This window comes from Antechinus flavipes, chromosome 2, assembly GCF_016432865.1.
Source record: "Antechinus flavipes isolate AdamAnt ecotype Samford, QLD, Australia chromosome 2, AdamAnt_v2, whole genome shotgun sequence".
Taxonomy (NCBI): domain Eukaryota; kingdom Metazoa; phylum Chordata; class Mammalia; order Dasyuromorphia; family Dasyuridae; genus Antechinus; species Antechinus flavipes.
The window spans coordinates 494,420,235-494,437,426 of NC_067399.1; the positions used below are offsets into that span (position 1 = coordinate 494,420,235).

Consider the following 17,192-nt stretch of genomic DNA (forward strand, 5'->3'; position numbering starts at 1 on the left):
TTTTTTTTTCTTTAAAAAAAAATATTTAAATTCTGAACTTAAACTTCAAATACAATAGGCATTTCTTTATTAGATATTAGCTATAAAAAAAAGATTGTAAATGAAACTCCAGACTCTATTAAATAGAGATAAATTAAAATTATTTTAAAGTATATAACAAATTTATTAATTAACTTTCAAAGATGAATTTGGGATTCTTTTTTGCCTTTTATTCTCTTCTGTTCATTCAAAAAAAAAGTTTTAATGACTTTCCTTTCTTCTTTCTTTTGTTTTTCTAGCTACCCTATCTCTCCACTTTCCTTTCCCTTCCTACCCCACACTGAAAAGAAAAAAACAAAAAGGAAACCCTTGTAACAAATAATATGCATAGTCAAGCAAAGCAAATTCTCATATTAGCTGTAAATTAAAATAAGGAAAAAATTTTAAAATTCTGAATCTTTGAATCTGTTACCCTTTGGGGCATGTGAAGGTACTCATCTAGAATTGTGGTTGGTCACTGCATTTTAAGGCTTTTAGAATTACTTCTCTTTATAAATACCAATCAAATTGGCAGGGAAAAAAATATCAAAAGCAATGAAACTGATGGTGTTTTTGAATGACAGAGACACTTGTTCATAACAGGTATTATTACAAACTTGTAAGATCTTTTTAGGAAACAAAACAGCCAAACATAGTAAAATTTTCTAAAAAATAATCACATTATTTGATCCAATAATTCCATTAGTGGGATTACAATTCTAAATGTGTTATTTTTATTTAAAAGAAGTTATCTATTCAAAGATGGGGGGAAAGGAAGCAACCAAAATACAATGATATACTATAACACAATTAAGACTGACGAATATAAGGAATATCTAGAAATCTGGAAAAACTTTTTTTTTTTTTTTGCTTTTTTTTTCTGAGGCATTTGAGGTTAAGTGACTTGCCCAGGATCACAGAGCTAGGAAATATAAAGTGTCTGAGACCAAATTTGAACTCAGGTTGCCCTGACTTCATTGCTGGTGCTCTATCCACTGCGCCACCTCACTGTCTTGAAAAACTTTTATGAAAGAATGTAAAGTGGAGGGAAAAGATTAAAAGACTAGAAACCAAACTATGACTGCATATGTAAGAGGAAAATTGAATGAGAGCAAATAGAGAATATTGATGAGAATAGAATAGGAGTTCTATAACTTATGGTACATGAATTTGTTTTATTAATATTTTCATAATTGCACTAGTATAATTAGTTGGTTTTCTTTGTAATCCTGTATATTTTATTTTATACATTTAAAACATTGTTATGTCCCTGTTTTTATTCAGTCATTTTTCAGTCATGTCAGATTCCATTTGGGTTTGTGGGGTGTTTTTTTTTTTGGGGGGGGGGGACAAAGATACCAGAGTAGTTTTTCCATTTCCTTTTTCAGTTCATTTTACAGATGAAGAAACTGAGGCAAACAGGTTTAAGTGACTTGTTCAGGGCCATACAGCTAGGAAGGGTCTGAGGCTAGATTTGAACTCAGGAAGATTCATCTTCCTGACTGCAAGCCTAGTACTATGTGCACTGCGTCACTAAGTTGCTCAGAGAGGTTGGTCCATAAACTTAACTAAATTGCCAGAGAAATCTATGACACAAAAAAAAAAAAAAGGTTAAGAATCCCCCTAACACTGAAAAATTATTATGGATAAGGCAATGTAGGTACAAAGATGAAAAAATATAATCCTTGCCCTCAAATAAATTTATGCAAGGAATGGTAGACTACTACATATTTGCGAATAACAATGGGGTCATAGAAGAAAAAGAGCTATACAAAGTGATCATGGAAAATTTGAGGGTGGAAGGATCATTTTCATCTGGTCAGTCAGGAAAGGCTTCATGGAATAGGATAGCATCCTATTGTTGAGCCTTCAAGGAAGAGAAGAATTTCAGCAAATGGAAACGAGGGAGTACATTACATAATGGAATGAGGAAGTGGTCTGTGGAAATGCAGATACCAAAAACATAAAAGTTAAGAGAATCGCTAGTAGTATCTTTCAATTGTAATGGGAAATAATGTAAAAATACTAAAGTAGGCTGAAGCTAGAATATCAAAGTGCTTAAATGCCAGTTTGTGTCTTGTTCAGTGTGTGAAACAAGAAAACACCAAGTCAGATCTTGGCATGAGGACACTTATATAAGGAACAGATCAGAAACATGGAAGCCAATGATGAGGCCATTACAGTAGCCACAGGGAGGGCAAAGGCAGTGATTTTGTAAGGAAAGAGGAGGTTCCGTGGTTAAGGTCAGTAGGCAAAATCATACCAGGCTTCCTTAAAAGGGCAGAAGATGTCCTGGGCTACCAGGAATAACTTTTTGAAGCTTAAAATTTGCCATGATAACCCTCATTTTTTAACTTTGTATGTATTTTTACTCTGCAGATCAGGGTTTTTTGCTGCAGCAAGTTTCATGTCATATCAACAATGTGAGTTCAATTTTGGAGCAAAACCATTCAAATATCCCCCTTCTATCAAATTTAGCACTTTCAATGACTATGCCTTCTTGTCACCTGAAGAAAAAATCATTTTGCCAAGGTAAGGGATGTGCCCAGACTGGGCACTCTATGTGTATCTGTGTATATGTCTGTGGTGTGTGTGTGTGTATGTGTGTTTGTGTTGGCCTTCTACAGATTTGCAGACACAGAATCACAGAATTTGAGAATTAGAAAAAATCTAAGCAACTAGTCCACCTATACATACACAAAGGAATACCCACTATATCACACTCAACAAGCTTCTCAGACATCTACTTAAGACTTTAAAGGAAGAAGAACCTCTCACCCATCTTCTTCTAGTTCTCCCCTCTGGAACCAATAGAAAAGTATATTTTTTCCTCCATATGACAACCCTTCAAATTATAAAGACAGCTGGCCTTTCTCCCCTAACTTTTCTCTTCAGGCTAATAAACATGCCCATTTCTTTCACGTAATCTTCATATGACATAGTTTAGTTGTCCTTCCTTTAGTTGTCATTTGTAGTTTTCCTCTTCTGAACATTCCATTCTATCAATGCCTTTCTTAAAGTGTGGGACCCAAATTGCAGAACGAATAGCTACTTTAGTACACTGTTGGTACAACTGTGAATTTTTCTGGTCATTTTGGAAAACAATTTGATTTTTTTCCTAAAAACACCCTTCAACCCAAAAACCTCACTCTTGGATATGCTCCCTAAGGAAGTCAAAGAAAAGAAAAATTCACCAAACCAAAAAATAGCATTTCCCATAAGAACAAAGAACTAGAGACAGAGTAGATGCTTATCATGCTTATCATGCTTATCAGTTTGGGAGTGGTTAAACAAGTTGTAGTAGACGAATGTAATAGAATATTAGAAACAAAAAATAAAGAGAAACATAGGAAGACTTTAGTGAACTGATACATAGTAAAGAAAGAAGAACTACAAAAACAATATACCGTATATACTCGAGTATAAGCCGACCCGAATATAAGCCGAGGCCCCTAATTTTAACCCAAAAATCTGGGAAAACTTATTATATCAGTAGGTTTAGAGCAGGTGCCCACAGAGGAGGAGAGTGGGTGCCGGTATATGTATGTAGAGCGGTTGCCAGCATTAGTATACAGTCCAGTTACGGACTGTGATACTACAGGAACAGCCGCATCACCATAGCAACGGCCGGCCCTGTAGTATCATAGTCGGCATTCGCGCTGTATACTACACAGCAGAGGGGCATTCAAAGGGATATTTACACATGTTTTATCTAGTGACTCGAGTATATAATGACTTCAACAATATAAGTGGGAAGTACAATAATACTACAGTTGAAACTGATTGTTAAGAAATTATAATGACCACACTTATTCGTTTGAAGACATAGAAAACAATAGCCTCCCTCCCTTCTTTGCAGAGATGGGATAGTATGAATGTAAAGCATTACAGATAATCTTTTTTTTTTTGATGTGTTAGTTTTGCTAAACTGTTTTTTCTTCTTTCTTTGTTATTATGGAGGAGGGAGGAATAAGTTAGGAAATATAAGTTATCCGAAAAAAATATATATATATTGATGTCAATACAGTTTACTTAAAAAAAACTAAAAACAAAATTTTGGTGCTCTTTGCTAAACAAAATTTTTTAAAGGAGGTCAGAGAAAAATAAAACTATCATTTCTTTATTACTCAGATCTATTTCTCTCTTAATGAAACCCAACAGTACATTAGGGTTTGTTTGTTTTTTAATTTCCACATCTTATTGCTGATTATTATTAAACTTATAATCCAATAAAACCCCTATATCTTTTTTTCATAAAAACTTTTTTCTGACTATGCTTCCTCTGTCTTGTGCTTATGAAGTTGAAATTTGTTTTTCATTCAAATGTAAGGTTTTATTTTTATCTTTATTGAATTTCATTTTATTAGATTCAACCCTATTCAGCTTTTGAGATCTTTTTATGTTAACCATTAACCAATATATTAGCTGTCCTTTCCAACTTTGTGGTATTTAAGAAATCTGATGAGCTTTCCATTTATGCCTTTAAGTAGCTTGTGACATAGAAGAGATGCCAACAACATTCAGCAACTACGAGGACAATATCTACCTTCTCAGTACAGTTTTCACAGCTGTTAATTTGACAAGAACTGATTAGCATTAATTGTCTCACAATTGCTGAAATTTTTTTCTTGGGGAAAGAACAAGGCTTCCATAAGTTGGTGTAAGAATCCAGCTGCTTTAATAATTACTTCTAGTTTAAGGCCAATTCACTGTAAATGCTTTTTATTTTAAAGGGAGAGACTGCCCTAGGCCTATGTCATTAAGAATATTCCTACTGTAAATGCATTGCTTGCCATTACTACAAAGCTCGTTGTCTCATAACTTTAGACCTATAAGTCTCTAAAGAGATAGAAAATAAGGAAGTATGGTGAACTCCTGCTTTGATTGTGAAAGCAGTTCCATCATTAATTCCTCTACACTATGTCTCACCTTTTGCCAAGCATTTGCTAGTACTAAAACTGCCCGGTAGTTTGGGGACATATAAAAGAAAACTAATATTGGAGGAAGGAAGACTCAAGACCCAATTTTTACAGCCTCCTCAGGGTTCTTCATTAAATCCTTCATTCATTCGTTTGGTTGTTTGAGTGTTTGGGGAGAGGCAGGGAGAAAAGTGAGCACTTCCCTCTATCTACAGATTTTTTGTTTTGGGTCTTTCTGCCATTTAAAATGCTATATTGATGCTTTTTATTTAGAATACTAATCACTTTAAAATGATACCCACCCAGCAGAACCCTCCCTTATAACAAGTACAGTCAAACAAAACAAATTAAGACATTGATCATATCTAAAAACATATGATTCATTTCTTACCTATAATCCACCATCTCTGCAAAGAGGTCAAGGTGAGGCATGCATCACCATTGTTCTTCTGAAGTCAAAATGGGTCATTGCTTTGATCAATTATGAAATTTTTAAGTGCTGGTTTCTTATTGTCATATTGTTGTATAAATCATGCTCCTGGTTTTGTTTGCTTCATATTTCATCATTCATAAATATCTTTCCAAGTTTCTCTGAATTTTTCATCATTTTTTATAACAGGTATTTTTCTGAACATACATCTGAAAAAATGACCTGATTTTTGTATTTTGTTTTTTTCTGAGAGAGAAATTTAGAAACATAGGGTCATGGATTGTGTTCTGGAATCAATCTTAGTTGATTCTAGTCTAACCTCCTCGTTTTACAGACAAGGAAAATGAGTCTTAGAAAGAGGAAGGAACATGGTCAACTCTTTTTTTTAAAGAGTTTTTTTCTTATTTAAGAAGCACATTCTCAGCAATTTGGAATTACACTAAGAAGATAATTAAAGGGAGGACTCTGGGAAGATGCAGAGTAGGTTGTTAAATTTCAAAGTCTCCTGATTTCTCCCACACATAAAACAAATTTGCACCTCGAGGCAAAAATAGATTCGTGAAAAATCCAGAAGACTTGGGACAGAACTGGGAGTCCTCCTGATAAAACCCAAGAAGATCTGAAGAAAGACCAGGAGCTTAGGATTAATCTGAGTGAAGTGCAAGCATCTCTGGGGTAGCTGGGTGTCGTTGGAGCCTAAGCAGTAAACACAGTCACTTTCACCTCCCGGACTGTTTGTGGAGTTGGAGTCTGAGTCCAGGAAGACTGAGGGAACCTCCGTTGATTAGGAACACCAGTCTCAGCTGTGCTGTAGACGCGGCTTTGGGTGAGAAGGAACCAGTACCCTGTGAGTGCAGAGGCAGTAAAACAAAGATGCTGCTGGCTGCAGGCAGTTGCTGGAGGGGACAGCTCTTAGGTTGAGGTTCCTGGTCAGAGGAGAAAGCTGAAGTAAAGTCAGAGTACCATGCCCTGCCCAGGATCAAAAGTGCTTACTCTTATTTCCTCTTATTTTAAAAAATAAAAAAATGAACTGGCAAAGAAGAAAGAACCTTATCATAAAAACATATTATGGGAACAGAAAAGATCGAGGTTCATCTTCAGAGGAAAACACTGAAGTAAAAAATACTTCTACCCCAAAGAATAATGTGAAATGACTCCCTGTGCAGAGAGAATTTATAGAAGAATTCAAAAAAGAATTTAAAAATCAAATGAGAGACATTGAGGGAAAACTAAAAAAGAAAATACAAACCATCCCAGAAAAACAAGAAAATTATGGGGGGAAAAATTAACCAACTAGAATAGGAGATACAGAATCTCAAAGATGAAAATAACTCTTTGAAAATTAGAATTGGCAGAGCACCTAGGTGGCACAGTGGATAGAGCACCAGCCCTGAAGTCAGGAGGACTTGAGTTTAAATCTGGTCTCAGACACTTAACACTTCCTGGCTGTGTGACCCTGAACAAGTCACTTTACTCAATTGTCTCAGCAAAAAAAAAATAAAATTGGGCAAAGTGAAGCCAGTGAAGCTATGAGAGACCAAGAAATAACAAAACAAATTATAAAGAATGAAAAAAAAAGAACACTATATAAATATCTTCTAAGAAAAATGAAAGATGCAGAGAACAGATCAAGAAAAGAAAATCTTAAGAATAATTGAACTGCCTGAAAGTTGTGACCAAAAAAAGAACCTTGACACAATAATGCAAGAAGTAATTCAAGAATCAAACCATTCTCCAATTGATAAATGGTCAAAGGATATGAACATACAATTTTCAGATGAAAAAGTAGAAACTATTTCTAAGCCATATAAAAAGATGCTCTAAATCATTGTTAATCAGAGAAATACAAATTAAGACAACTCTGAGATACCACTATACACCTGTCAGATTGGCTAGAATGACAGGAAAAGATAATGCTGAATGTTGGAGGGGATGTGGGAAAACTGGGACAATGATGAATTGTTGGTGGAATTGTGAAAGGATTCAACCATTCTGGAGAGCAATTTGGAACTATGCTCAAAAAGTTATCAAACTGTATGTACCCTTTGATCCAGCAGTGTTACTACTGGCCTTATATCCTAAAGAGATCTTAAAGGAGGGAAAGGAGGCAAAAATGTCTGTGGCAGTCCTCTTTGTAGTGGCTAGAAACGGGAAATTGAATGGATGCCCATCAATTGGAGAATGGCTAAATAAGTTGTGGTATATGAATGTCATGGAATATTATTGTTCTATAAGAAATGACCAGCAAGATGATTTTAGAAAGACCTGGAGAGACTTACATGAACTGATGCTGAGTGAAATGAGCAGGACCAGGAGATCATTATAGGCTTCAACAACAATACTATATGATGATCAATTCTGATGGGCGTGGCTCTCTTCAACAATGAGATGAACTAAATCAGTTCCATTTGTTCAAATAAAGAAGAGAACCAGCTACACCCAGTGAAAGAACTATGTGGGAAATAAATATGAACCACAACATAGCATTTCCACTCCTGTTTTTGTCCGTTTGCATTTTTGATTTCCTTCTCAGGTTATTTTTACCTTATTTCTAAGTCCGATTTTTCTTGTGTAGCAAAATAACTGTATGGATATGTATACATGTATTGTATTTAACATATATTTTAATCTGCCATCTAGAGAAGGAGGGGGTGGGGTGAGTGGAAGGAGAGGAAAATTTAAAAAAAAAAAAGTAATTCAAGAAAACTCTCCTAGAGTGATAGAAGAGGAAGGGATAATAGAAATAGAAAAAATTCACTGATTACCAGTTCAAAGACATCCTTTGTGGAAAATACCTAGGAACATTATTGCCAAATTTCAAAACCCCCAGATCAAAGAGAAAATTTTGCAAGAAACAAGAGAAAAACTATTCAGATATGCTGGAGGTACAACTAGAATTGTATAGGATTTATAAGCAGCTACAATAAAAGACTGCAGATTCTGGGATCATATCTACCAACAATTAAAAGAATTAGACATGTGACAAAAAAAAAAAAAAAAAGATGACTAAAATGTCATACCCTTTGACTTAAAGATCGAATTGAAAGGCACATACCTCCCAAGAAATGATGAACAGTTCCATGTATACCAAAATATAGCAGCACTTCTTATAATAGCAAAGAACTAGGAAGAAAGATGATGTCCATCTTTTAAGGGATGGCTAAATAAATAAATGATGGTATGTCAATGTAGAAGAAAATCACTACAGTATACAAAACCATGAATATATGGAGCAGCATGAGAAGACTCATGAACTGATAGAAAGTAAAGTAGGGAGAACTAGGAAAACATTTTATTAAGTAACTACAACAATGTGAATGGAAAAAGCAACTAAAAAATTAAAATTGAATTCTGAGGAGTGAAATAAGGGCACTTTTCCCCATTAGTGTTTGATATAGGGTTGGAACAAGACAAGAGAAAGTAATCAAAGACATAGAGATAGGTAGAGATGAGATTGAATCATCTCTGTTGATGACATGATGATATACATGGAAAAAAAGAAATCAGTAAAGATGATGCTGAATGAGAAAACATCTTCAGCAAAGTTATAGGCTACAAAAATCAACATTTCTACATAATAATAAAGAAGCAATAGCAGAAAGAGAAATCTCATTCTAAATAACTTCCAAATATATAAAATATCTGAGGATCTACCTACCAAAGCACACAAAACACTTGTATAGTTTCAACTACAAAGGTTCCTTTAAAAAAATTTTTAAATTGGAAAATGGAGGAATATTCATTTCTCATGGTAACTTTTAATGCTATATTAGTCAAATGACCAAGTAGATACTTAATAGAATTTTGTAAAACAGTAGCAGGATTCATTTGGAAAAACAAAACATCTAGAATATTCAGGGAAATGATGAAAAGAAGTGGGAGAAAAGAGAAGAATAATATCTTCAGCTCTAAAATTGTATTATAAAGCAACAATCATCAAAATTATCTAGCATTGGTTAAAAAATAAAAGAGAGAGAACAGTGGAACAGACTGAACAAGGAGAATCAAAAACCAATGGAACTCAAGAACCCAGTGCTTGATAAAGTGGAAAATGGAAATACCTAAGAAAAAACTCTTAATCTGATTAAAAACTACTGGAAAAATTAGAAAGCAGTTTGGCAGAAATGAGGCTTAGACTAGCACTTTAAACCATATACCACAATACATTCTAAGTGGATTTGTGACCTTAAAATTAAAGATTATACTTTTTAAAAATTAGAGGAGAAATAGATCATAGACCTCTCACTATTATGAGTAGGAAATGTATTCTTACAAGGTATAGAAGCAATTTCAAAAGATTAAAATCGACAACTTTGATTACATAAAATGGAAAAGTTGTATATAAAGTTAATGCTCATAGGATAAAGAAAGAAAGGAAATGGGAATCATATAAAATTTTTCTGTTAAAGGTTTGTCAACTAAGATATATAAATAATAAATTTACATAAGACTAATAGCCATTCTGCAATAAATGAGTCATCAAAGACTATGAACAGTTTTCAAAAGAACTGCAAGCTATTTCTGATCACATGAAAACTCCAAATCTCAAATAAGAGAAATGTCAATCACAACAATTCTGGGTTTTGCCTCATATCCTATAAAGTGGCAAAAGTGACAAAAAATGGGCATAGTCCGTGTTGGAGAGATTATGGAATGATAGGCATTTTAATATATTGTTGGTGGAATTAGGAAAAAGTATAACCATTTAGAATTCTGCAATAAAAATGACTAAAATCTCTATACTATTTGAACAGAAGCTCCATTAGGACATACACTCCAAGGAAGTCAATGAAAAGCAAGTCCCCATATACACCAAAATATTTATAGCAGCATAGATCCCTATTAATTGGAGAATAAGTTTTAAAAAAATGTGGTACATGAAATAATGGCATATTACTGCAATGTAAAAATGATGTATGATGAGCATGGAAAGTTCTTTATGAATTGTTGCAAAGTGACAAGCAGAGCCATATATATAGTTACTACAATATAAATGGAAAGAAACTGCACAAAAAAATAAAAAATAAATGTAACAAAATTACAAAAGTCAAGCAGGAATCAAATGAAAATTGATAATGAGAGGACACCTCAATTCATTCCTTAGTGGAGATGGGAGGTCCACAGATGTTACATGTTGCATAGATTTTCAGAATTTTTCAGTGTATTAACCAGTTAGCCGATTTTTTTTTCCTTTTGTAAAAAGTATAAGATGATTCTGGAAGCAAGAAATCAGAGGAAGAGGGATACTTGAAATAATTGTGATAATAGAAGAAACAGAATTCATCAATTAAAATTTATTTTTTTTAAATATAAATCCTATGCCATTATGTACCCAAGCTTGGCCCCCCAAAAAAAGTATAAGAATATAGCTTCTTCCCTTTTTTGCAAAGATGGTATGGAATGCTAGACTTGGCTGATGTGTTGGTTAGTTTTGCTAAACTTTTTTTTTCTAATAGTAATAATAACCAGCAGTTGCATAGCACTTTAAGGTTTGTAAAAAAACATTTTGTATTCTTTGTTAAAGGGGATGGTCCTCTGTGAGGGAAAGAAGTGAGAAATTCATTAGAAAATATAGGTCCAAATCACTATTATCAGAGAAATGCAAATTAAGACAACTCTGAGATACCACTACACACCTGTCAGATTGGCTAAGATGACAGGAAAAAATAATGATGAATGTTGGAGGGGATGAGGGAAAACTGGGACACTGATGCGATGTTGGTGGAGTGGTGAACGAATCCAACCATTCTGGAGAGCAATTTGGAATTATGCCCAAAAAGTTATCAAACTGTGCATACCCTTTGATCCAGCAGTGTTACTTCTGTGTTTATATCCCAAAGAAATACTAAAGAAGGAAAAGGAGCTGTATGTGCCAAAATATTTGTGGCAGCCCTGTTTTTAGTGTCTAGAAACTGGAAATTGAATGGATGCCCATCAATTGGAGAATGACTGGGTAAATTGTGGTATATGAATGTTATGGAATATTATTGTTCTGTAAGAAACAGGATGGATACAGAGAGGCTTGGAGAGACTTACATGAACTGATCGCTAAGTGAAATGAGCAGAACCAGGAGATCATTATACACTTTAACAACGATATTGTATGAGGATGTATTCTGATGGAAGTGGATTTCTTTGACAAAGAGACCTAACTCAGTTTCAATTAATAAATGATGGACAGAAGCAGCTACATCCAAAGAAAGAAGACTGGGAAATGAATGTGAACTATTTGCATTTTTATTTTTCTTCCCGGATTATTTTTACCTTCTGAATCCAATTCTCCCTGTGCAACAAGAGAACTATTCGGTTCTGCAAACATATATTGTATCTAGGATATACTGCATATTTATATATATTTAACATATATAGGACTGCTTGCCATCTAGGGGAGGGGGTGGAGGGAAAAATCGGAACAGAAGCAAGTGCAAGGGATAATGTAAAAAAATTACCCTGGCATGGATTCTGTCAATAAAAAGTTGTTGTAAAATAAAATAAAAAATAAAAAAAGAAAGAAAATGTAGGTCATGTTATAAAAGCAATTATGTCAATTAAAAATTGTTGATTTAGAAAATTACTGTTCTAAAGTGCTCTATAAAAAGTCACACAAACACAGAAAAACTTTCACAGAAAGTTTCTAGATTTGTATTTAAAATACTTTTTTATACTTTGCAAATTAGGTTCATTGTGTAAAAAACAAAGATCTATAGGATATAGACTTCATTTAGGTGAAACTCTGGAATAAAAGCATCCTCCTTTCCTTAAGAATTGTTCTTCTCTAACCATGATGTTCATTTTTTATTGTTTTTCTTCCTTATGTTCTTTTTTTTTTCTTCTTTTTCTTCTTTTCCTGAGGCAATTGGGGTTAAATGACTTATCCAGGTCACACAGCTAAGAAGTATTAAGTGTTGAGATCAGATTTGAACTCAGGTCCTCTTAATTTCAGAGCTGGTGCTCTATCCACTGCACCATTTAGCTGCCCCCCTTATATGCTCTTTATTCAAGTTTTAATTTTTGTTCTCCTTGCCTATGACTCTGGAAACTATTGATATCTTAACTTCTAAAAAAAAGCTTGCTTTGTATAAATGTGTGGCATGATTAAGTCAGAATCATATGTTAACCATATGATCTAGTATATAAAACCATTGGGATTGTAGCACTGAACCAGCACTGGAGTCTAGCCCAGAATTTTCTGACAGGGGCACCAAGGGTCATGTTATGGGGCAAGCAAAATTATTCTCAATGTCATCTTTCTGGTTAGGAATTTATTCCAAACAATTCCAATTTTCCTTAAAAGCCTACATGAGTAAATCTGTCATCCATAATTTTTAAGCTATATTTTCATCCTATACCCTATCTAAATTTAATAGATTTCAAAAGTTTATTATACACTGTATAGAACAAGATTGCCTTTTATTTATCCTAAATTTTCTTCTTCTCAGCTTCAAGTTAAAAGCAAAAAGGAAGGATAGATATATTTCTAATGTCCTCTGAACAGTCCTTTGTCTACCTTGGCTGTTTTTTTTTCCCCTTAGGGCTATATTTGCAACCCAATTTTGCCAGTCAGATTTTCTATTTATTGACTTTACTGGATGTTTCCAGTGTGCTGTTGTTCCACATAAATTGTGTATTCTAAGTGACTTCTTCATTTTGCTTTTAGGCACAGGCGTCTTGCTTTGTTGAAACAAGTTAGTATCAGAGAAAATTGCTGTTCACTTTGTTGTGATGAAGTAGCAGACACAGAACTCAAGCCATGTGGACACAGGTATGACTAGTTATCAGAAGTCTATTTATCTGAGTTTGGCAAACAAAAGTTTCAGCCTGTTTCTTTATGACTCTTAAGAATAGTGTTCTATAATCACTTTCCCGTTTGTTCTACTCCATGTAAGGAAAGTAAAGGACTAATAATATAGGGAGACAGTACAATATAAAGGAAAAATGACACTTGTCATAATAATGGGCAAGTCGTCTCTCTGAACCTTGGGTTCTTCATCTGTAAAATGGGGATAATAGAATTCAGACAGATGTGACTTTTGAATATATTGGTGCCAAACTGGCTCCTGAAATCTTCCTGAATCCCTGAAATTATATTTTAAAATAGATGGTTCATCCTAATTAACATAAATTCCAATTTTTCAAGATGAAAGGGAAAGAGAAAATTTTGATATCTGCTTCTCAAAGCACTTTCCACTATACTATAACCACCCTGATAGAGGCAGCCTGGAATCCAAGGGCCAAAGGCAGTAGCCTTTAGAAAGAGTCATAGGCACAAATGTTTCTGGGGAAAAGAAGCAATCATAGGAAGGTATATGCACTGGAAAAAACAATGTCTGTTTCCTCATTGGCAAAAATTGGGGACAGTAATCATTTTCAATGTCCATCTTGTAGGGAAATGAAGAATAAAGTACTGTGCAAACTGTTCAACACTATTCAAATGTGAGCTTTTGTTACTATTTTAAAATGACAGGAAAACTGATCCACCTATGTAGTTATAGGTTTTCCTTAAAGGCCTAGAATTGAGATCAACCTAGCAGAGTCCCCTCCTTGAGATTTTAGCTACTGCACAAAAGTAGAGGTGTCGCTGAAGGAATGACTGCTGTCCATTGTGGTTTCTGTAACGTTGAATTCAATTCCCCAGTGCTCTCTAGTGACACATGTCCATATAAAAAATAAGCCCTTGGTGAAATTAGAGAATATGATCAGACTCTACCTAATCCTTTGAATGCAATAAAATAAGCATAGTCTTAAATGGTATTTCTTTCTTTTTTCAGTGACCTGTGCATGGATTGTGCCTTGCAACTGGAGACTTGCCCATTGTGTCGACAAGAAATAGTGTCTAGGGTCAGACAGATTTCTCACATTTCATGACACATGTGGAGAAGCAACAAGGACTTACTTGTAATCAATTCCAGCCAATGTCTGAAAAGGAAAAACATCTCTAACCAGTTGTGCACACATTGAAACTATAGCCATGGCCAGATTTTATGCTAAGCAGTAGTTTGTCGTAAGACAAAATCCTTTAGAATCTAACCCAGGATGCCAGCACTGGGACATTCTTTTTACGAACAAGGAGAGCTGAATGCTATGGCTGTCTTGGGTCCCTCTGAGAAAGACACCAGGAGATACTGCCCACATGAGTGCCGAAATTGAATTTGCACTGGAATCCTACATGTTCAGTACATTCAGTTATTTAAAACAGGATGTTTTGTCTCATACTCGAAAGTCTTTATTTTTGGCTGAAACCATTATGGAGAAGTAGTCTGCCAGTATTTCTTGGTTAAGTGTAACTTCCTGCTGGTCAGAGACTATGTTAACATTGAACTGCAAGACTTGAATCCCTAAAATTAAAAATAACACGTCTTACTACAAGCTACATGAAGGACCCTAAAGAAGGTGCATAGACTGTAAAAAAAAAAAAAAAAATCCAAATTTTTGATATCTCAGTGATTCCAAAGAACATTCTGATTTTTTTTTAACACAGAAAATTGGTGGTATTTTCACATTCATAGTGTTTCTATCCAATTTCAGTACCCGCATTTTGTGAAAGAAATAATATGTTTTACCAGTGCAGGAGGAATTCTTACATTAATTACAATGCTGGACTGGAGAAAATTTACTATTTAGGGTATTTTTTAAGGTACCATCAATCAGGTTTTTTTGTTTTGTTTTTTGTTTTTTTTTTTTTTCCTAATCAGTATTGTTTTTGAAAGTAATGTACATTTGAAACTTTTGAACTAATTAGTCTCAAAAGATCTGGAGGAAATTCTGAAAAACATATTAATATTGTTTTTAAATAAATACATGTTATTTGAATAGTAAATTCAATCATGGATTGCTGACTTATGTCTTCATCAAAAGTACAAGTCCCTCTCTGGGTCTCTGGTGAAGATCTTCAAGAGTTTGTTTTGTTTTTCTCCCAGAAAATTGGAAGGTAGAATTGTAAATTCACAGTACTTATTTAATAAGGGTGTACCTCAGCAGTTGCCTTTTAATTTATGCCAACTACTTACTGAGTTTATACTTGAATAGTAAAGGTGTCTTCTGAGCTTTACAATGTCTTAAAATGGATGCATATTATTTTTTCCCTTTCAAGCTCCCCTTCTAGATTATAAAGTGACAGTAACCTAAAGCCTGTGCTATTAACAAAGCTCATTTCTTCCTGTAAATTGGGTTGATGAGTTTTTCCCCCATGCTTTCAGTCTTCCATAAACTCTTAAAATACCATGTTCTTCCCTTAGCTTTTGGTGAATATGATAATTTGTATTAAATAAATAAAGTATTTGTTGCATTTTTTTCAGACAAAAGGTCTGACAGCCTTCACTGGTACTTGCTGCTAAGGTTGAAATGTGAAGTTCTTGTCCTTTTTTTTTTTTTTTTTTTTTTTTGGAGGTGGAAGAGACAGGTGCTAATAATGGCTGCTTTCCAAGACCTTGCATGTCCTTGGAAAGGAGAAAGAGAACAGGTTTGATGCAAGGGATGATGATGATGATGTTAGCAGCTGAGGTGAGAGGTTAATCAAAGAAACTGCTATGCTTTTTGGAAAAACCCATCCTTGAGCTTTACTTTTAATAGAATCTGCTTTTCCTAGTTGTAACTCAACCCTTAAACCAAGAAGCCTTACAGCTAAGGTTGAGGTAAGCATTGTAACTAGGAGAAAATGATAGTATTGGAAGCACTTCAGGGGACACATTTTAGGCAGAATGTGTAAGCCAGCTCAAAGGTGCTAATAAGAGTCAATTGTTAGATTTTCAGTGTGAGCCTTCACATTTCAGAAATAGGCAAATGCTCCTAAAGACAATTCAGAGTGTGTCATGCTTATATTTTTCCTCACAGAGAGCCAGTTGTTAAATACTTACCAATATACTCCTGATTTTAGAAGTCTGTTCTTTCTACTAGAGAGAGAGAGGCAGAGAAGGAAGAATTAAGCCTTGTAGTAGAATGAAATACAAATCAATTTGTGTTCAGTATTCAGTAATAAGGAATTATTCACAATAACATGGCATTTTAAGCCATGAGAACTTAAGAATTTTATCACCTAAATACTAATATTTAAATATCCACTTGAGAGGCAACATTTCATAGTGGATAGAGAAAACTCAGAAAGCATTCCAGTCCTTCCTCTTCCACATACTAGCTATCATCTAGCCTCTTAATGGCCCAACCAGCAATCAAATTCTTTGAAATTTCAAAAGGAGGTTCCTATGTACTTTGGTAGAGGGCATTTATAACATACACCATAATGCAAGAAAAATACACACATAGATACAATCTTTATCCAATGGGCCCTGGTGTAGATAACTGTAGGCAGTGAGGTAACAGTGGACAGAGCAACGGTCGTAGAGTTGAGAAAACCCAAGTTCAAATCCAGTTTCAGATATCAGCCACGTACGTGCTCCTAGGCAAGTCAACTTCCATCTGCTGCCTTAGTTTCTTCACCTAATCACCTATTTTGAAGGATTGTTATGAGGATCAAATACAGTATTTGTTTTTTGTAAATAGCATTTTTATTTTTCCAAATACATGTAAAGACAGTTTTTAACATTCATTTCTGTAAGACTTTGTGTTCCCAATATTTTTCCCTCCTCAAGAGAACAGTCTAATATAGGTTAAATATGTGCAATCCTTTTAAACATGTCTTTATATTTGTCATGTTCAGCAAGAAAAATCAGACCAAAAGGGGAAAAAACCACGAGAAAGAAAAAACAAAGAATAAAATTAGTATGCGTCGATCTACATTCAGTCTCCATAGTTCTCTCTCTGGATGTGATTGGCATTTTCCATCTCAAGTCTATCAGAATTGCTTTGAATCATCGAATTGTTGAAAAAAG

At 34.4% G+C, this 17,192-nt stretch overlaps 1 protein-coding gene across 3 annotated transcripts in view; it reads left to right on the top strand.

The window, feature by feature from the left end:
- The window catches only part of RSPRY1 (ring finger and SPRY domain containing 1), a 61,061-nt gene extending 45,393 nt beyond the window's left edge, over positions 1-15,668 (top strand). For all 3 annotated transcript variants that reach the window (XM_051979895.1, XM_051979896.1, XM_051979897.1), the window contains 3 exons: positions 2,398-2,550; positions 13,025-13,129; positions 14,136-15,668. In XM_051979895.1, the coding sequence (XP_051835855.1) occupies positions 2,398-2,550; positions 13,025-13,129; positions 14,136-14,232 (355 nt within the window). In that variant the 3' untranslated portion in view covers positions 14,233-15,668. The remainder of the gene's footprint in view (positions 1-2,397; positions 2,551-13,024; positions 13,130-14,135) is intronic.
- Positions 15,669-17,192: the final 1,524 nt, after the last annotated feature.